This window comes from Telopea speciosissima, chromosome 9 (assembly GCF_018873765.1).
Source record: "Telopea speciosissima isolate NSW1024214 ecotype Mountain lineage chromosome 9, Tspe_v1, whole genome shotgun sequence".
Lineage (NCBI taxonomy): Eukaryota > Viridiplantae > Streptophyta > Magnoliopsida > Proteales > Proteaceae > Telopea > Telopea speciosissima.
In genome coordinates this window covers 24,597,454-24,619,421 of record NC_057924.1, presented here as the reverse complement: position 1 = coordinate 24,619,421, position 21,968 = coordinate 24,597,454, and the positions used below count along the sequence as shown (strand labels likewise).

General features: G+C 40.7%; 1 protein-coding gene across 1 annotated transcript in view; it reads left to right on the top strand.

Moving 5' to 3' along the window:
* The first annotated feature begins 862 nt into the window (after nt 1–862).
* LOC122640563 (putative DEAD-box ATP-dependent RNA helicase 29) overlaps nt 863–21,968 on the top strand; it is a 38,923-nt gene continuing 17,817 nt past the window's right edge. The window contains exons 1-9 of the mRNA XM_043833784.1: nt 863–1,240; nt 2,089–3,246; nt 3,434–3,495; nt 4,972–5,076; nt 7,098–7,167; nt 13,272–13,348; nt 13,607–13,659; nt 18,343–18,424; nt 18,527–18,583. Coding sequence (XP_043689719.1) covers nt 865–1,240; nt 2,089–3,246; nt 3,434–3,495; nt 4,972–5,076; nt 7,098–7,167; nt 13,272–13,348; nt 13,607–13,659; nt 18,343–18,424; nt 18,527–18,583 — 2,040 coding nt within the window. The 5' untranslated portion in view covers nt 863–864. The remainder of the gene's footprint in view (nt 1,241–2,088; nt 3,247–3,433; nt 3,496–4,971; nt 5,077–7,097; nt 7,168–13,271; nt 13,349–13,606; nt 13,660–18,342; nt 18,425–18,526; nt 18,584–21,968) is intronic.

The window sequence follows — 21,968 nt, the reverse complement described above, 5'->3', positions numbered from 1 at the left end:
GGATAACCTTATCAGGAGATCACTTGATAAGAGAGCGATTATTAAGTCGGTGATTGAAATGCTGGAGCTCCAGTCTCTGTCTGAGTTGATGGAGAAGTTGAAAGGATGAACTCCAGCAGAGATCGTCTCTGATTGGGTGGACTGAATCCTCCTCCGACGAGATCAGATACTCTCAACCACCAAAGTTCAATTTTAGTTGAGGACACAGCGAAGTTGTTGAGTCTGTTGCATTTGGAGATGTTGAAAACGATATTGAGAAACTTTCCAAAAAACTGCATCTCATATTCAGATTTTGTTGATATCTGCTCCGATGGTTGCTCAAGTCCAGATCAAAGATTGGAGTATGCAAAGACGCTAGAGGAATCGATGGAAGTGGGTGGTTGGAGCAGGGTAGAAGCAGTGGCGAAGGTGAACGTGAAGGTGAAGGTGAGGCCAGGAGTGGGGTTGAGAGGGTAAAATTTAAAATAAATTCGGTTTGGAGTAGGACTAAAGTTCACAAGGAACCTCATATGTCAGTTTTGAAATTTGAGATACCTCCTAAGTACTTTAATTAAATATTGGGCACATCGTATATAATTTACCCAAAAAAAATAAAAATAAAAAAACACTCGCAAACATGATTTTATTACAAAACGTAGTTTATCAATGTTGGCAAACACAACCTAAAGCTTGAAGCGGAGACTGACGAGAGGACTACCCCTGAGCCCGCGGCTTCCTTCATGTCGTCTCGGACTCTCGTCTCGTCTCGTCTCAACTCTCAGGACACTGTCTCAAGTCTGAACCTGCAATGGAAAAGTAGCCTTGGCGGCTCTCTTTTCTGGTCCTTCCTTTCTTGTTGACCCGAGAGAGAGAGAGAGAGAGAGCATGGCGGAGGAAGAAAATATTAATGTAAGCTCCAAAGCAGAACTGAAAAGAAGGGAGAAACAGAAGAAGAAAGCCAAGTCTGGGGGATTCGAGTCTCTGGGTCTAAGCCATAATGTCTTCCGAGGCATCAAACGCAAGGGTTATAGGGTCCCCACGCCCATACAGCGGAAGACGATGCCACTCATACTCGCCGGTGCAGACGTTGTTGCCATGGCCAGGACTGGCTCTGGTAAGACTGCTGCTTTCCTTGTACCGATGCTCGAGCGGTTAAAGCAGCATGTCCCTCAAGGTGGGGTTAGGGCTCTCATTCTTTCTCCCACTAGAGACTTGGCGCTTCAGACTTTAAAGTTCACCAAAGAGCTTGGTCGATTTACAGGTTAGTTCTCGGGAATGTTCAGTTGTTCTTTGCAAAACAATATCTTGAATTATTTTTTTTTGCTTTGAAACGATTTTTGAAGTTACTTCACTGTCAAACCTGCTTGTGAAAAAATCTTGAAAAACCTAATATGTTGTCTAAAGCTTCAGATGGATGGGGTTTTCTTATGGTAAGGATAATGGAAGCTATTAATCAACTCAAGGTAAAAGAAACTATTGGAGAACTTAATATTCTGCTCTTGGTTTCAATGCAACTTGTGATAATCAACATCTCACAAGTCCTAACAATACTTTCAAAAACATTATCGGCTTGTCTAGATGCACAATTTTCATTCTATCCCTTGTGCCACTGTCCAATCAGTGATTCAGCTTATTTGGAGAGGGTTTGACTGATAACACTAGTAATTACCTGTTCTTGGGTTGAAAAGATTTGGTTTTTCTTTGGGGAATTCCTATCTAACCTCTTTGTAGCGGTGAAGTGCCATTTTGCTGAAGAATTTTAACCTAAAAAGAAACAGTCCACTCAATGAAGATCATCAATTATCCATTTTGTCTCTCAGATATCGTCCTGTTTATAATAGGGCTTACCTAGAGAGACTATTCTTTTTCTTAAGTGTGGGCTGAACCGAAAAGCTTGTGAAATGTTCTCTCATTTCACTCACTTCAGATAATTAATATGGTCGAAGAAGAGAACTCTGTTTGTCTATTGGTGGTTTTCTGGTCCTGCTTGAAACTCCTGTATAATTTGTTTTTTATGTTTTGATTTCATTGTCAAAAAAGATACAATACTATTACCTTATTAGTTGTCTCAGTGGAAAATCATTCAAAATTTTGATTATCTTCACACAGATCTTCGTATTAGTTTATTGGTTGGCGGTGACAGCATGGAAAGCCAGTTTGAAGAATTAGCACTGAATCCTGATATCATTATTGCAACTCCTGGTAGGCTCATGCATCATTTGTCTGAGGTTGATGATATGTCATTGCGTATTGTGGAATACGTGGTGTTCGATGAAGCTGACTCCCTCTTTGGCATGGGCTTTGCTGAGCAGTTGCATAAAATCCTTGGACAGCTGAGTGAAACCCGTCAGACATTGCTTTTCAGTGCAACATTACCTAGCGCTCTTGCTGAGTTTGCCAAAGCGGGATTGCGAGATCCTCAACTTGTACGGCTTGATTTAGAGACAAGAATTAGCCCTGACCTGAAGCTTGCTTTTTTCACTTTACGGCAGGAAGAAAAAGCGGCTGCACTCTTGTATTTGATTAGGGAACATATCAGTTCTGATCAGCAGACTTTGATTTTTGTTTCTACAAAGCATCATGTGGAGTTTCTGAATATTCTTTTTAGAGAAGAGGGTATTGAGCCTTCTGTATGTTATGGTGATATGGATCAAGATGCTCGAAAGATTCATATATCAAAGTTTAGGGCAAGAAAGACAATGTTTCTAATTGTGACAGATGTTGCGGCCAGAGGTATTGATATCCCATTGCTTGATAATGTTATCAACTGGGACTTTTCTTCAAAACCTAAACTTTTTATCCATAGAGTGGGCCGGGCTGCTCGAGCAGGTCGGACTGGGATGGCGTTCTCTTTTGTCACATCAGAAGATTTGCCTTACCTTTTAGATCTTCATCTGTTCCTCTCAAAGCCAGTTAGACCTGCTCCTACTGAGGAGGAGGTTCTTCAAGACATAGATAGAGTATTATCTAAAATTGACCAAGCAGTTGCAAATGGCGAAACAGTTTATGGGCGTTTTTCCCAGACAGTTATAGATCTTGTTTCGGATAGAGTTCGGGAAGTTATTGATTCATGCACAGAACTGGTTACTTTGCAAAAAACTTGTAATAATGCATTTCGCTTGTATTCAAAGACAAAGCCCTTACCCTCAAAGGAGTCCATTAGAAGAGCGAAGGTTCTGCCTCGTGAAGGACTGCATCCAATTTTTAAAAATGTTTTAGGAGGCAGTGAGTTGACAGCGCTGGCCTTCTCTGAACGCTTGAAAACTTCAGGTGAGTGCTCTGTCAGCTAAATATCTGGATGGTCTTTTTTGCAGCCTGAATTAATATGCATTCTCTTCTAAATTATGCTTTTCTTATCTAAGTCTTTTTTGGTAATGTTATGTCTGCTTCCGGGTTTTTTTAAAAAAATAAAAGTTTTAGAGCTAATGTATGATTATTTGATCGGTGGTGTGCACTAGACCAAAGCAGACCATTTTGGAAGCAGAAGGTGAAGCTGCTAAATCGAAACACCTACAAGTAATTTTCTTCATAAGGTTTCTTGTACCTTGAGATGCTTTGGATGGTTTCTTATTTATTTGATGCTCATCTATAGTTGCGTATTTGCTTTTGGCTTATATAGCTGTTTCTGGTACATACTTTAACTCTTTTGCTTTTTGATTCATAGTATTATTACTAATGAAACAATAGATGCATCATGCATCTTCAAGACTTCAAGCTTTATTGATTACTTCAACCATATCTGAAGTTAACCGATTTTAGGAGAGATTCATCCCCCTCTAAAAGAAGAAGAAGAAAAAGAAATAAAAGGAAAGATTATATTAGACATGTAGATAACTATTCTAGTTTCTCACCATTGATCATGCTAAACCAGTCTTGTATCAAGGCATCTCCCCTATTCTTGTGGCCAAATAACCCTTAATGTTCCAAATAAAGGCTTTGTAGTATGCCTTTGTTTCTTGGGATTGGAAAATAATATAAAACTTTATTTATATGAAAAGTAACTGAAATTCCTGAACCTTGCATATCTGATCCATTTAAGTGACTTTGAATATATCATCTAGGACACAATTTTTCCGTTGTTTATACCAATGATTTGAATTTCCCCTTTACTAGTTTATTTGTAACATACCTAGAACTAATGATAACCAACATAGTAAATCTTCTAAAACACTTTCAGATACAAAATTGTGCGTCAAATTTACTCCTCAACATATATATTTAATGAAGAGATGACTTCATAGGGTTTGGTGTCTCTTTATTTAAGTCTATACTCTATATTTTAGAAAACTTAATTCGATTTGTTTCAGACTGTGTCATAGAAATTGTGTTAACACCTTAACCCCTTTGAAAGATATCAAGAAGTGATGCTTCTGTATTTCCTTCCACATGTCCAACCAAAGTAAAAGGTAGCAAGTTATTAAGAAGTGTTTCCCATACACAGGATGATCTATAATGAGTGTCATATACCAAGCTGCCAAGCAAAAAGGCATAAATTTTAGAGTGGAGCATGGTTATGCAAACTTTATGAGGGGGTGAACTAAAGCCAAGTACTTTTTCATGGAAATTGTGAAGACAATAATTTAGTTCCATGATTGATGCTCAAAATGTTAGCATGCCTAACCAGTGCAATAATAAACATTAGATAACCATATTAAATTGCTCTGAAATAGGCTTCCAGAATCTGAAAGCAGTACATAGTTATATATACTTTGGTCCCACATTAGAAGGAAATGAATAATGTACGTACAAATGGGTGAAAGCTCATGTTCTCATCTCACCACATGTATAAACCTTGGTCTGTGTGGAGTTTCCAGCCCCCAATGATGTGGGCTCCCTTTTTTGCTGATAATTTTCTTGAAGGCATTCTTTTCTCCCTTCAATAATTTTATATAGGATTATTCTCTTAATTGCAGGCTTATGTGGGATCTTTATCTTATTTTTTTATTTTTCCCTGCCACTGATTTATATTAAAATTATCATATGAATTTGCAGGGTCCTGCCAGCCAATGGGTTGATGTCATGAAGAAGAAAAGATCTGTTCATGAAGGGATCATCAACTTCGTTCATCACCAACGCTCTATCAATCAGGCATCAAAGGTAGATCTTTCCATGCATCCTGCAGTAGTCCGAGCCTTAAATTTTTCAATGCTTGGGTTTGCCAGTTGGCTAACTCCTTTTAAGCTGAAGCTCAGCTTGTCAGCAGGGGATCTTTGGGGCCTACCAGTCCACAATTTCAGCCCCATCTGGCCTGCCATGTGGCACCCTTTTTTTCTGAGACGTGTTGAGAGAAACTGGACCCTTTATATATTGAGTTCCTTTTCCTTTTTTTATTTTATTTTATTTTTTTGTTTTTTTTTTTAAGTTCTGTCTTTCGTTTGTTCCATCCATTGAATGTTCTGGGTAAGTTGCTTTTCCCTAACACACTAAATCTCGTGGTCAGCTGTATTTGAATATCAGGAAAGAGAGTTGCCCAAAGAGCTTATCTTGGGTGTTAAGTTCAGTGTCTTTGTTTTCCCTCTGTTTTAATCCTTACCCTTAATGTTTTGACGAATTATGTATGTATCAACCAAGAGCAGATAATGCTCTCAAACAATATTTTACAAACTCTTTTATCTTTAGTTTAATATATATTTTCTGTTCCCATAAAAAAAAAAAAAAAAAAAAAAAACTAGGGAACATAGTAATTACTATAGTAAGCCTTCGAACCATGCTCACAAGAGTGAGTTAGTTAGAATACCTATCATAAGTTAATAGTTGGGTTTCTTTAATCTTGTATTTTTGTGAGCTTGGTTTGAAGGCTTACCTGATCCTAGTCCAGATAGCTCAGGATTATATGGAACTGATCACATCTGTAATAAACAGTGGTTCATGCTGTCCACTGGAATGTTGATGTTTTATTTTACTGGATCGGCTGGCATTTATGTAAATTGGTCAATCCCAGCTGATCTGAATTTGAATTGCCATTTAAAATTTGAAGTATGATAGTCAGCTAGTGGTCTTCAGATCCTATCTGGAGCTCCCCTACAAAGGGTTTGATAGGTTTGACAAAGGTTTTTCTCTTGTCAAACTCTCCTGCATTTTAGTGACCAATGAGATATGGCACCTCTGTGCTGGACATGATGTCCTGATCTTCAACTGAGACTTCTCATAATGCACATTGTGGATTAATCCTTCCCTTATAGTCTTACCTCATTGATCTAAAGACCATATTTCCCTTTCTGAGTAAACCCTGCTGAATCATCTAAAATACTTAATGCAGAGAACCTGTCCACATCTGAGTAGTTGGTGGTTTCTTTTCTAAATGCTCTCAATTATTCTTTTTCTGGTGGGTTCTAATGTTTGTCAACTTGTTTTGTTTTATAGTACACCTACACTGGCTGCTTTTGATGTTATGTTCAGCTTCTTATGTATCACTTCCAGTTTCTTTGTTCTTAATGAAGATTTATCTATTATATGGATTGTTTTCGATTTCTAACGTCTCTTTTTTTTTCCCATCTTGATACTAGAAGTACTGAGTTATTGTTGTGTTTGTGTAGTAAATGCTCCCGTTAAATCTAAGTGGACTTACTGTTAATTGGAATAACTTTTCCATAACTGTTTCTGCTTTTTTTTTTTTTTGGGGGTGGTAACATTTTTTGGTTTCTTTAAATATAACCAACTCAAGTATCTTGGTGCATTAGAATCATAGTAGTAAAACTCATTTTGTCTTGGTCGAGATTTTGAGTATCTCAGTCAAGTCGAAACGAAATGCAACATCGAATTGAAAAAATGCAATATTTCGAATATTTCGATGAAATATCGGAAATTTCGGTCATCTCGTTTTGGAAATTTCGGAAATCTCGGTCATCTCGTTTAGGAAATTTTGGAAATCTCGGTTATTTTTGGCATTTTACACCCACAGAAAAATACCATATTTCGACGAAATTTCGGTATCTTGGAAATTTCGGTCAGACCGAAACACCAAAACGAAACGAGATTTTAAACTATGATTAGATCATTAAAAATGCAGGATCAAATTTGTTTTGAGTTGGTATGGGAAATTTAATTTGGATTCTTAAGTTTTTTCCCTTTATGTGGAGCTTAACAAACTCTTTGCTGTCACATACTACTCAATACAGGACGGTCAATCTGAAAGCTCTTTTTCAGTGGAGGAGGAGAGAACAGTTTCAAAGGACAAGGAGATAAAAGGTTTTGTCCTCCCCCCCTTTTTTTGAGGATTTCCATTAGCTCATGAAGTCATATTTTCATCTTAATGTGCTTACCATTGGATTTCCATTCTTTCTTACATTGTTCACTATGACTTGTTAATTATTGTTAGAATATATGGGCCAGAATACCGTAGGGGTATTCTGGTCCTTTTTCCCACTTTGTCTCCCACTTTCTCCCTCTTTATTTTCTGTTTTTATTATTCTGTAATTTGCCTTTTATTTCTGTATTTTTCCCCTTGTCGATCTCTATTAGAATAGACAAGGGGAGCACTCCTAGTTTGACTAGGAGTGTGCATTCCTAGTTGTTTCTATTTCTGTTATTAGCACTCCTACTTTGATTAGGAGTTGTACTCTTTGATTCTATTACTATAAATAAAGGGCTAAGTGATAGGATTAATCACTTAAGCATTAATCAACTAGTTGTTCTCTCAACATGGTATCACAGCTACGATTGATCTAACCTAAATTTTTTTTTTCCCACCCTCCCATCGTGTTCTCTTCTCTTTCCCCTCTCTCTCGATCTCTTTTCTCTTCCTTCTCCTTGCTTCTTCTCCTTCTCTAAGGGCAGCACTACAGAGGTGATCTTATGATCTAGTTGCTGCCCCTTCTCACCTCTTTTTTTTTTTTCCTAATTCATGACCTAATTTTCCTGTTCGATGGCTGCTGCTGGTTCCCTCTTGCGGAAATTGGAGCTTCCAAATTTTATTGCAGATCAGGCCTGAGTTTATTGGGACTGCTTCTCCCTATATTGGAGCACTTTGCGACACTGGACTGCTGTTTTCCAGCCTCATATTGGTACTGAAGACCCCTTCTCCCACTCGATCTCTTATTTTCAGGGTTTTCCTACAACAAAACCCTGAGCCTTATCGATATTGGGATTAGGGCTGACTACAGTTGCTGTTTGTTTTTGGTTTTATTCTTCAACAAAGGCATACCCTGCAGGCTCTTGGATTGATTCACCTGGCTTCATCTGCAGCATAGTTTTGGTTTACTCTCCCCCCATCGATTGCTCTTTTTTTTGGGTTTCTTCCAAACCCTAACTTAATCAATATTGGGGGGGGCGCTCCTTGTTTGCTGCTGGTTTTTTGGGTGGTGTGTTTTCCATCCCTGGTTTGGCTTCTTCAGTGGCTTTCTCTGCTGATCAGCTCCTCTCTGCACTATGGGTGACTCCACTGGTATCTCCACTGCCACATCTAATCAGTTAACCAATGACAAGTCTGATTTTCGTGATCTCCACCCTAACCCTATCAAGTTAGACGGCAGCAACTAACTTCTATGGTCTCGATCAGCCTCTTTTGCTATTGCTGGTCGTGGCCTCACTAATTATATTGATGGGATTATTCCTATGCCGACTACCCCTGGTGCTGCCCGGACTAAATGGCTAGCCCACAATGGTCTTCTTATGTCCTATTTGGTTGGTTCTATGACTTCGGATCTTGCACGGGGTTTTCTTTTACTTGATACGGCTTCTCGATTTGGGCAGCATGTAAGGAGACATATGGGCAGCTTGGTAATGATGCTCGGGTTTATGAGCTTCGCAAGAAGGTTCTTCATACTACTCAAGGGGACCTAACTGTGTCTAAATATTATGCCACTCTCCGCAGCCTCTGGCAGCAATTGGATCATTTTTTCAGATTATCACCCTGATACAGCTGCCAACATAGTTACATATAAGAAGCATGTTGACAAGATTCGGGTTTATGACTTCTTGGCTGGGTTGAATGTTGAATATGACCAGATACGTGTTCAGGTGTTGGGCCATTCACCTTTTCCCACACTTGAACAATCCTATGCCCTAGTCTCTTCAGAAGAAAACCGCAGGGCTGCTATGTTACATCCTCCTGTTTCGGACAGATCCGCTCTCCAGACGGCTGCCCCGGCTACTGCTGCCCCTATTGGTACGTTATCTGTTGGTAGTTCTACTTTTAGTCCTATTACATGTGACCACTGTCACAAGCCTTATCACACCAAGGACAAATGTTGGAAGCTTCATGGGAAACCGGCTGACTTTGAAGCCAAGCGGGCTGCCAAGAAAAAACCTAAGAGCAAGGCACATCAATCTGAATTTGTTGCTACAGCCCCAGCTATGGACATTGGTCTATCCCAGGACAATCTACAGGCTTTCCTGCGTGTACTGAGGTCTTCCGCTGCTGCGGCCTCTACTACTTCCGCTGCTACTGCCAATTCCTCGGCTCCTTCAGGTTCTTATTTTGCCCGGTCAGGTATCCCTTTTGGTGGTCATTGTGCTTCTGTAGCTTCCCATCCTTGGATAATTGAATCGGAGCTACGGATCACATGACTGGCTCTTCTAGCTTATTTTATAGATACTCTCCCACTTCTGGGAAAGACAAGGTCAAAGTGGCTGATGGTTCCCTTTCCTCTATCTCTGGAAAAGGGATCATCAATTGCACTTCAAACCTCCCTTTGTCTTTCGTTTTACATATTCCTAATTTTACTACTAACCTCCTTTCCATTAGTAGTATTACTCGTGATCTTTACTGCAAGGTAACCTTTTTTCCTTCCCATTGTGTTTTTCAGGATCTGGCGTCTGGGAAGACGATTGGATTGGGTAAAGTTCACGGTGGGCTGTATCTGCTTGATGATGGTCATCTCTCTCCACCGGTAACTTCTCCACTACATCAGAACTCCTTGGTCTCTTCTGAACTTTACCAATGGCACTCTAGATTAGGTCACCCTCCATTAGGAATTTTAGCACATTTATTTCCTTCTTTAGTCACCAAATGTAATAAGGATAACTTTTTTTGTGAGGCTTGTGTTCTGGCCAAACAGACACGTGCAACTTTTTCTTTATCAAATAAAAGGAGTTCTTCTTGTTTTAATTTGGTGCATTCGGATGTTTGGGGACCTAGTCGTAAGACCTCTATTTCTGGCCACCGTTGGTTTGTCTCATTTATTGATTGTCATTCTCGTAATACTTGGATTTATCTTCTTCAGTCTAAAAACCAAGTTTTTTCTTGCTTTCAACATTTTCATAAAATGATCCAGACCTAATTTCAGGCCACTCTTAAGGTTTTACGGAGTGATAATGGCACTGAATATAAAGAATCCCAATTTCAACAGTACCTTGCTGATCATGGGATTATACATCAGACTAGTTGTGTTGATACCCCAGCCCAAAATGGTGGGGCTGAAAGAAAGAATCGCCACTTGTTGGAAGTGGCCAGAGCTTTAATGTTTGCTCGCCATGTTCCATCCCAATATTGGGGTGATGCTGTTCTCACTGCAGCTTACCTTATTAATAGGTTACCTTCGCGGGTTCTGGATTCCCGTAGTTCCGCTGACCTTTTACTTGGTGATTCCTCTTTTGTGGTCCCTCCCAAGGTCTTTGGTTGTGTCTGTTGTGCTAGGGATACTCATTCCCCTGGCAAACTTGGACCCCGGGGGTTGAGGTGTATTTTTTTGGGTTATTCTCCAACCCAGAAAGGTTACAAGTGTTACCGCCCTCCTACCCGCCGTACTATGGTCAGTATGGATGTGGTTTTCCATGAAACCCTTTCCTATTATTCTTCCCTGCCTCTTCAGGGGGAGCACTCTAGTGAAGATGTGGTTCATCCTCTTGGGTTTCCCTTCCCAGCATCACCTATAGCCACCAACCAGCCTCCCATAACTGCTGTCCAGCCTCCCGAGGCTGCTGTCCAGCCTCCCGAGGCTGCTGTCCAGCCTCCCGAGGCTGCTGTCCAGCCTCCCATGGCTGCTGCCCAGCCTCCCGAGGCTGCTGCCCAGCCTCCCTAGGCTGCTGTCCCTTCACCTGGGGGGATTCCAATACAAGGGGAGACCTTGGAAATAGGTGGTGGTAATGTTCCTACTCAGGGGGAGCTGACTCCAGTACAGAGGACCATTCGTAACTTTCAGAGGACCATTGATAATTCCACCATTCTCACTTATAACCGGAGATGTGCTAACAAAGGGCAGAATCAGTCTACTGCAGCACCGATACCCATCCAGTTGCCACCTCAGGATCCAGATCCTCCTCCTGGTGAGCCCTCCTCTTCTGATCTACCCATCGCACATCGCAAAAGTACCAGGACCTGCACTTTACATCCTATTTCCCGTTTTGTTTCTTATAGTTCTCTTTCTCCTTCTTTTCGTACTTTTGTTTCCTCCCTTTCTTCTGTTTCCATTCCTAAAAATTGGTAGGAAGCATCTACAGATGGGAAGTGGAAGGCAACAATGTTGGAAGAAATGAGAGCATTGAACAAAAACAATACGTGGGATCTTGTAGCTCTTCCTCCAGGGAAAAAATCAGTGGGTTGTAAATGGGTGTTTGTGGTCAAGCAGAAGGCAGAGAGGTACAGTAGATCGGTTCAAGGCACGTCTAGTTGCTAAAGGCCTCACTCAGACATATGACATTGACTACAAGGAGACTTTCGCACCAATAGCAAAACTCAATACTGTCAGGGTATTGCTATCCTGTGCTGTGAACCTTGGATGGGATCTTCAGCAGTTGGATGTGAAGAATGCCTTCCTCCATGGTGAACTAAGAGAAGAGGTATATATGGACATTCCTCCAGGTTTTTCAAGTCCTGCTACCAAGGGTAAGGTTTGTCAACTGAAGCGTGCACTCTATGGCTTGAAGCAGTCACCAAGAGCTTGGTTCGGTAGATTTCACAGGGCTATGCTTTCAGTGGGCTACCAGCAAAGCAATGCTGATCATACCTTGTTCATCAAACGTATGGGTGATAGGGTTACTCTCCTCATAGTTTATGTTGATGATATTGTAGTGATCGGCAATGATGGTGATGAGATAAAAAGGTTGAAGCTGTTTCTTGGCCGTGAGTTTGAAATTAAGGATCTGGGGACTCTAAAATATTTTCTAGGGATAGAGGTTGCTCGCTCTTCAAAGGGCATATTTCTGTCTCAGAGAAAGTATGTCCTGGATCTACTATCTGAAACTGGGCTGCTAGGGTGTCATCCTTCAGACACTCCCATAGAAGCTACGACAAGACTCAAGGAGAAAGAAGGCACACCAGTTGACAAAGTTCGTTATCAGCGGTTGGTCGGCAAACTTATCAACCTATCTCACACTCGGTCAGACATTGCCATTGCAGTTAGTATGGTCAGCCAGTTTATGCTTGACTCTTATTCTTCTCATATGGAGGTGGTTCTTCGCATCTTACGATACTTGAAGTCTGCTCTGGGACAAGGAATTCTTTTATCTTCTAATGGTCATCTGAAGGTTGAAGCATACATTGATGCAGATTGGGCTGGTTCATGTGATCGGAAGTCCATCTCTGGATATTACTCTTTTGTAGGAGGTAACCTCGTCACCTGGCGTAGTAAGAAACAGAATGTGGTGGCTAGGTCCAGTGCTGAGGCTGAATTCCGTGCAATGGCGCATGGCATTTGTGAATTGTTGTGGCTTAAAGGGTTGTTGCAAGATATTGGGGTTGTTGTCCAACTTCCAATGATGTTATATTGTGACAATAAGGCTGCCATAAGCATCGCCCATAATCCTGTCCAACATAATCGTACAAAACATGTGGAGGTAGACCGACATTTCATCAAGGAGAAACTTGAAGCTGGACTAATCTGTGTTCCCTATGTGAAGTCTACTGATCAACTGGCTGATGTGTTCACAAAGGGTCTGAGTGGCAAAGTGTTTCGTCCTTTTCTAGCCAAGTTGGGCATGTGCGACATCTTTGCACCAACTTGAGGGGGAGTGTTAGAATATATGGGCCAGAATACCGTAGGGGTATTCTGGTCCTTTTTCCCACTTTATCTCCCACTTTCTCCCTCTTTATTTTCTGTTTTTATTATTCTGTAATTTGCCTTTTATTTCTGTATTTTTCCCCTTGTCGATCTCTATTAGAATAGACAAGGGGAGCACTCCTAGTTTGACTAGGAGTGTGCATTCCTAGTTGTTTCTATTTCTTTTATTAGCACTCCTACTTTGATTAAGAGTTGTTCTCTCAACAATTACTTTAGCATGCTTTGTCAAAAGCTATTTCGTTGTGTTTTACCCCCTCCCCCATCATTCTCTCTTTTGAAACTGGAAGATGGCTATATGATCAGGCCTGATCTTGTTTCCTGATTCTCCATTTTTGATGTTTTGAATCCTCATAGAAGATCGGTGTTCTAAAAAAAAGGCAAAGAGCTTTAAAGATGAGGAGTACTACATTAGTTTAGTACCTACAAATCAAGTAGGTTTATCATCCTTTCTTTTTTCCACCTAATGAATAATGTTAATTTTGCCCTGTGCAATATCACAGATTGTTTCTTCTCTTGTTCATGGCCATTTACCACAATTATTTTTTTCATTGACTACATTTTTAGGTGTAATTTTGTATATCTGCAGTTTCTTCTTGACTTGTTCTTTAAGTTGACCTTCTGTTTACCATTTTGAAGATATTGGTGAGGTTAATATAAGTAATTTTCTTACATTCTGGTATTGCTTTCAGCATTTGGAGGCGGGACTCTCAGTAAGAGCTAACCAGGGCTTTGGATCAAGCAGGTAAAAGATAAACTGGCTAAACTATACAAGGTCTTGTTTCAACTTACTGGGTTGTCTACATGAATCCTGTTTCTCTGTTCCACTGCCTTTAGAACGATACCTGAACTATAAGCTAGCTATTATTCTTTCATCCTCTTTCCTGGCACTTCTAATCTCTATTCATGTTTTATTAGTTAGAAATCTTCCATGTCTCTACATTCCCATTTTCCCATTCATGATCTCTGGGAGCTTCTCCTACTCTTATATTCTGCCAATTTGATTTTTAGATTCAATCACCTCTTTGCTTTTCTCTCAGAAGCTAAGAAGAAAAATAGAAAGAAATAAAAAATAAATATTAATCCAACAATTTCTGACTATAAGTGTTGTAATTGGTTGGCTATTTTCTGATACTTCTGTATGAACCATTCCTTTAATTGAGGGAAATGCCTTTTCTCTTTGCCTGTCCCCTGGGAGGGGGGGTGTTTGGTTTCTAAAAGTGGGGGCTGTCTTTCCCTAGAGGTAAAGTTGGGCCCTTTTTTTAAAATTCGGGTTGATAGGTTTGGTTGGTTTTTTGGGGGTAATTTGATGGTAGCTTTGTTCTGGTTTCTTAGGTTTGGTGGGTTGTGTTTCAAATTTTCAATGCCTTGTGCCTTGTCATCAAATACTTATTCAAGCCAATTAAGATGATCTTGTGGGTGTATCTTTGGTGTTCTCGTTAGGTTGGAAGTAGAAATACAAAAAAGTTATGCATACTCTTAGGATGTAGGACCAGTATAGGCAATGTGTTCCCAGGGCAATGACTTGTAGATAGTCTTGTTTAGCCAATGGCATATTGATTATTCAGCTGAAGTTCAATTTTGTTGAGTTTCTAGGGATATTTTGGTCTTATGGGCTGTGACATTGTTCACGTGCACAATGATGTGAACAAGGTTAGTATAGTCCTTGTATCTTTTTTTTCCTTCATGTTGCGATATTATATATATAAGGGGGAGGGTATGCGGCTATGGATTCTGTTCAAGCCATAGGCTGTTCTCTCCTCTTGGATAGTTTGCTTCTTCTTCTTCTCTTCTCTTTCTCTCTAATCTGATTGCAAGGTCTTGATATTGTAACATGGTATCAGAGCACTTGTAATCAGATCTGAGACTTTTTCCAATCATTTTCTAGTGGTTTCTTTTTTTCGATTCTCACCTTGGGGTGTGCAGGCACCTAATGTTGCATCTAGTATGAAGTAATCACTCCTCTCATATATGGAGTGCACTGTGTTATTGGTGAGGCCTGATCTCAGTCCAGAAAGTGTTGTGGTAATTCTTCGGCTTGCCGTTTCACCTTCGAAACGCGCCAGAATGGCCAAAAAGTGCATACATCAGCGACGTAGGCACTAACCCCTGAAGAGCTCGTCGAGAGCTTCGTTTTGATATGTATTTCAACCTATTTCGGCTCAGATCCGAACCGGGTGGTTTTTAGGGGGGCATGTATGTACTTTCGGGTGGATGTAGCCTTCTTTCTTGGGGGTGAACCATGTAAATCTTGTCTTGTGTGTGTGTTTCTCTTTCTCTTTGGATTTTCTTCTACAGATCACCATTTTGGGCGTTGTTTTCTTAACACACTGTACCTGTTTCTATTAGAGTATTCTACTGCTGATTGAAGTCTACATCGAATTCGTATCCAAACTTGATGTATCAATCTCAGGCAAAACCCTGATAAAATCGATCTCTCTTGTGCTGCTGGTTTTGGTGTTTTTCTTTATGAAGCTTATGGGCTCGTGGCTCCTAGTTGCTGATTGTTACTGAATCTATTTTGGTCTTCATGGTTCTGTACTACTTCTGACATTGATTTGGCTACTTCCAAAACCCTGACAAATCGATTTCTTCCTGGTTGGTTTTTTGGCATTCCTTTATAGTGGTGTCGTGGTGAAGCCTTCCCCATTGTTGGTTGTGTATTCCAGCCTCTTTTTTTGGTGCTTTTGGACTGCTCCTGTTCCTTTTCAATCCAAATTGATTTTTGGGTTTGTCATAACTCTCCTTGCTATCGATTTTTTGGTTTTAATATTTTTCTTATGACATGGCTGAGAATAAGAAAACTCTGGACAATGTTCATGTCTAGATTACTTCTATCAAGCTCAAAGGGTGCTCCAATTACCTGCTTTGGGCTCAAGCTGTTCGGGTTTACATCATGGCTCAAGCTGTTCAGGTTTACATCATGGCCAAGGATAAGCTCCGTTATATTACTTCAAGTCCTCCTGCATCTGATTATAAAGGTTATAATGAATGGGTCAAACGATCATTCTCATCTAGTTATGGAATGGTATGGAGCCTGATATTGCTGTCTATTTCATGTTTCACACTACTGCAAAGGGAGTGTGGGATGATTTGAAGGAGACATATTCTCAAGAGGAGAGTATGACCCGAATCTATGACCTGTATTTGCAATTTCAACAATCTGACAAGTCTCTACAGGAATACTGCAGTACTTTCAAAGGTATGGTTGAAGAGCTGAATGTGTTTCAGCCACTTACTACAGGCATTGAGAAGCTTAAAGCCCAACGAAATGAGTTTTTGTCTCTAAAGTTCTTGTTGGTCTGAACTCTAATTTGAAGGCTGTAAATGGTCATTTGCTTGCTGGTGAGTCAGTTCCTACTCTCAGTGACACCTATTCCAGACTTCAGCATATTGCTTCCCTTACAAGTCTGATTCCAACACTAAAGAAAATTCTGCATTTACTACTGGTCGAGTCGTGGTTATGGTGGTTAGCCTACTGATCGTGCTAATAGACAGTGCTCTTATTGTGGAAAATCCAATCATACAGTTGAGACTTGCTGGGCCAAGTACGGAAAGCCAGAATGGGCTCAACATTTGGCCAATCATGCAGCGCCTGATGATGGTTCTTATGTTGTAACCTTCGGTGACACTAAATCTGATCCATCTTCAGGAGATTCTTCTTCCATCCTTCGTGATAAGGTTCATCAATTGATGCCCCGAATGCAGAGTCTTGAGACATCTACTTCTACATCTTCTGGGCTTTCACTTTCGCTGCTACTTTAGCTCATGTAGGTACACTTGCTTTCCTTACCACCACTTCTACACCCTGGGTTATTGATTCAGGGGCTTCTGCCCATATGACTAGGAAGTCATCATTATTTAATTCATTTTCTTCTAGTTCACATTCACCACCTATAATTCTTGCGAATGACATTGGCATGCTTGCATCAAAGCCGGTGGATATTCCTATGGACCGTCATTAGAAATTTGGGGTTAATGATGGTGAACTTCTCAAGGATGTGCATTCTTACAAAAGCCTATTTGGGAAGTTGATATATCTGATTGTCACAAGGCCAAATATATCATTTGTTGTTGGAGTTCTTAGTCAGTTCATGCAGTCTCCTTGTAAAGCCCATTGGGACGCTACTGTTTGGATCCTTCAGTACATGAAGAGTGCTCCTGGTAAAGGGCTTATTTATCATCCCAATAGGCATATGGAGTTGGTGGCATTCTCTGATGCAGATTGGGCAGGATTGGCTAGTGATTGTCGTTTTACTACAGGGTATTCTACTTTTGTTGGAGGTAACCTGGTTACATGGCGTAGCAAGAAACATACCACCATTGTTAGGTCCAGTGTTGAGGCAGAGTACAAAGCCATGGCTCATACTATTGCTGAGTTGATGGTGGATTTGGTCGTTACTTCTTGAGATGGGTTTTCTTGTGCCAACACCTATGAAGATGTATTGTGACAACCAAGTAGCTGTCTACATTGCTAGTAATCCTGTCTGTCACGAGAGGACCAAACATATTGAACTGGATTGTCACTTTGTTTGGGGTGCAGTCTTGAAGAAGCTGATCGAGACTCCTTTTGTTCCTTCGTTAGATCAGCTAGCTGACGAGTTCACAAAGTCCTTGTTTGCTCCTAGTTTTCATACTTGTTGTAACAAGCTGAGCATGGTTGATGTATATGCTCCAACTTGAGTGAGACTGTTGAGTTTCTAGGGGTATTTTGGTCTTATGGGCTGTGACACTATTCACATGAACAGGGGTAGTATTGTCCTTTTATCTCTTTCTTCCTTCATGTTGCGATATTATAAATATAAGGGTGAGGGTATGCGGCTATAGATTCTGTTCAAGCCACAGGCTGTCGTCTCCTCTTGGATAGTTTGCTTCTTCTTCTTCTTCTCTTCTCTCTCTCTCTCTCTCTCTCTCTCTAATCTGATTGCAAGGTCTTGATATTGTAACAAATTTATTACTAGGTGGTGGATTACATGGTGCTTGGTTGACTATTGCTAATCATTAAGTCAATCACATGGGTGTTACTCCCACCTTACATTAGAGAATGGGAATCTGAAGGTGATTTGTTCCAGAGTCGGTGAATGTTCATTTCATTTAGGTTTTTGAAAAGCTTAATATTATATGTGGCACTACTTCAGTTTTACTTACACTTGCAGTTGTAAAAATATATAGGTATGAAAACTTGGTAAATTTTATTTGAAATTTAGTCAACTAGTAGTACATGTAATCATGTAGGTGATAATTTGGGAGGCCAAAATGCTTTAACATAACATTGCTTCTTTTAATACAGTGTTTAGGACATGGAGTTTGTGATTTGTTTCTGATATTCTTTTGATTTTGCCTTCTGTGTCTGCTATTCTTTTGATTTAAAAACTACTCAGTTTTGTTTTCGGAAATTGGCATCTATTGATTCCATCTATCTCTATAGGTTGGAATCTGCTGTCCTTGATTTAGTTGCAGATGACGATAGTGGAATGCAGAAACAAAAATCTGTGTATCATTGGGATAAGGTATTTTCAAGAATCAAATGTTTATTTCCCATTATTCTTTTTATTTTAAATTTTTTTCTGGAATCATGTTGTGTGTTGTTGTTTTTTTAATGTTGGTTACAGAGGGGTAAAAAGTACATCAAGTTAAACAATGGTGAACGTGTGACAGCCAGTGGAAAGGTATGATGTTGAAATCCTACTTCATCCCTTTGTTTTACATTTATTGAGTGCAGAAGAATGAGAGAGTGTAATGTAATTTGAAATGAAACGGTGTAGCCCCATGAGGAATTATTCTTCTGATGCAGTTGCATTAGACTGGTTGGATCAATATGTTCCCATATGGAGGTCTACACGTAAGTTCAGGTTATAATATAGATTGGGCTTGTAATTACATTAGACTGGTATCCTATGGGTGTTCTCTTTTTTGTTGTGGGTGCAAGAGCTGTCTACCCTTCGGGCATTTGTAAAGTAGTCATCAGTTGCTTCCATTATCTTCCAAGGTGATTGGGCTTCTCCATTTCTCTCCTTGCCTGCATTATTTGTCATCTGGGATGCTTTGCCTCCCCTCCCCTCTAGGCCTTGTGGGAGTGATGTGGTTGTTTGCCTTCCATCCTCTTAATGGTCTCTTCAGCTTCTTCTCTACTTGGGATTTTGTTAGAGATTGTGGGCCTCTGTCTCGTTGGCATAAGATTGTGTGGTTTAAAGGTCACATCCTCTGCCACAGTTTCACTGTCTGGAGGGCCCTATCCAACTGCCTCCCAACGTAGTCATTTCTCCTTCATTGCAGATTCACGTCTCCCCATCCTGCTATTTATGTTGGAATGGTGCAGAAGATGTTTACCATCTTTTCTTCGCCTGTCCCTTCTCCTCTGCAGTTTGGAAAAGAGTCTTAGGCAAATGCTGGCCAAGCAATAGAAGAATTCTCCCTTTTGTGAGAGAATGGATTTGGGTGTATATGACTTATGCTGGGAATTCTATATGTGATGTCATCGGCAAGCTTGCCTTTGGTGCTGCTATCAACCATATATGGATGGAGCGCAATCTCTGCAGATGGTCCTTCAACTCCCGATCCTTTGATAAGATTTGGAAGTCCATCTCAATTGATATGAGCCCTTAGCTCTCCTTTTTACCCTCCCATAATGTTATTAACTCCCCAAGGAACAAGCTTATTGTCGTCTCCTAGGCATAGTACTATATCTCGCGATATATCGGTATCTCGGGCCTACCGAGATATCCGAAATATCCGAGATATCGCGAAATATGCCCGAAATATTGTATTTTTTCACCAATATTTCGGGGGTCCATCTCGGGGGGTATTTGGCCATATCTAGGCCTGAAACTTCATGGACAGCCTTATTTAAGCTTAATTAACACATTTAAACCATAAAATTGTAAAAATGTGAATTCAAATTGGTGTTTTGGGCTTGCACCCTTGATTGACATACGGTCGCCGACCCTAATGTATAAATAGTTAAATACACATAGATTAATGAAATCACAACTTAAGTTACAAATTACAAGTGCTAAATCGCTAATAGTAGTTCTTTGTGCCTCCCTGGATCAATCCCACTCATGCCTCTGAGTCGACGTCCATTGCTCTCTGTTTGAAGGACATATGTGGACCACGGTATAGAATCGGAGAAGAAACGAGTGTAGTCATCCACAAGTGTCACGTAAATGGAATCATCAACATACTGTAGGTAACCTATCCTAGGATATAAACTAGGGTTACCAATCGATCCATCAAGTGAAGAAGATGATCCACTGTGATATGATGTTGGCGCCGCCAAGAGGCGATGGCATTGGCTGCATGTATGGCGTGAGGTTGGTAGCTAGGTCCGCTAGGGTATGCAAAGATGTTATCTACAAAAGATGATCCAAGTATGTCCTGGGATCGGGATCGTAGTCATAGTCCCCTACCCCACTAATGCCCATATGATGATGATCCATATCCATATCCACCGTAAGGTTGTGATGCACCATAATCCGATGCCAATGGAGTGGCATGTGCGTCAAAAGATGGGGCACACCAATGTCCAGTCGGTCCTCCCTCCCTATCACCCATACTCAAACCACCAACAGAGCTAGATAGGTTATCAATATCCATGTGATCAGGTTGCAACTGTGTTTGTCGACCCCTACGCTTCCTGTTGTATGTATGTAGGGGGCCTCTTGAGGGTGGGGGTGCGGGGGCACGTGCTCCGTGGTCCGTATCTTGTGTGGCATGATCAAACTGTGTCTCTCCAGTGAATCGGAGTGGCTCTACAGGTGCCGTATCCTGGGCCTCCTGGCCTACCACATAACGCTCTCGCATGCCGTCAAATTCTTCACCAGCATCGCCACCACCAACATCACCACCACCAGCATTACCACCACCAGAGATCACCATCACCACCACCAGCATCACCATCATCACCATCATCATCATTTGAGGACTTAGACCAGTCTTCATCATCAGCAACATTGCCACCAGTGGGCTGGAATGGTATGGGTGAGGCTTCCCTTGCATGTATCTGACCCTCGTCAGCCATATACTCGTCCACATCAGCACCAATCTCAGAAGCTATCATAGGGTCGGGCCTACCTCCCTCCTCATCCAACACTGGCTTACCTCTATCCCTCACCCAATCCACAATAGGGTCCTCATCGTCTGAGTCAACTTGAAAGATGTCAGCTAGATCAATGGTGTTCCTTTGTCCCTCATGTCCCATGCGTATGTGTTGCAGTTTCAGCCTCAAGTTGTAGTTCACATACACTATGTCAGATAAACGTTGAGACCCCAATCTGTTGCGCCTCTTGGAGTGGATGAGTGCAAAGGTACTCCAGTTCCTCTCACAACCAGATGCAGAACATGTTTGGGCAAGGACTTTAATTGCTATTCTTCTTAATTTTTCAGCCGATTCCCCATACAACACCCACCATTCAGCTGCATTACAAGTTTACAACAAAAAAGACATGTGTCAAATGTTGTTTTAACTTTCAACTTTCAAATTTCAATACATATGTAATTTAAAACTTAAAAGAATTACCAGCATCACCACGTGCTCTGCCTTGTATCGCAGCCTCAGTTCCAAAACTTCCCAATGCATCCCTAAATACCTTGATCTACACCCTTGTGGAAAATTAGTAAATACTTCTTCACTACTTATTAGTGAAAGCATCAATAAGTTGAGTTTCCAAATGAACTCACTTCATTGTTGCAAATTGCTTGTAGTGCACCATCTGGCTCCAACTTCTTCACTACTTGTTTCACAGCATCAATAAGTTGAGTTTCCAACCCAAGCCTATTGTTATATTGATACTTAGGGTTCAAGTAGTATGCTGAAATATGACATATAGAATAGAGGTATTGTCAAATGCATAGGTAATTAGTAAATAATAATACTATAAATTAGTAAACATAAAACAAATTTACTCACCAGCCTTATGCAGTGGATGCATAAGTTGATTCTCCCAGTGAGCATTTATGATATCTAAGAAGTGTTTGCTACTGCGAGGAGCCACACTATAGACACTATCTTTCATCAAGTCTATTGCAGCATATAGGACTGGCATGGTTGGGCCC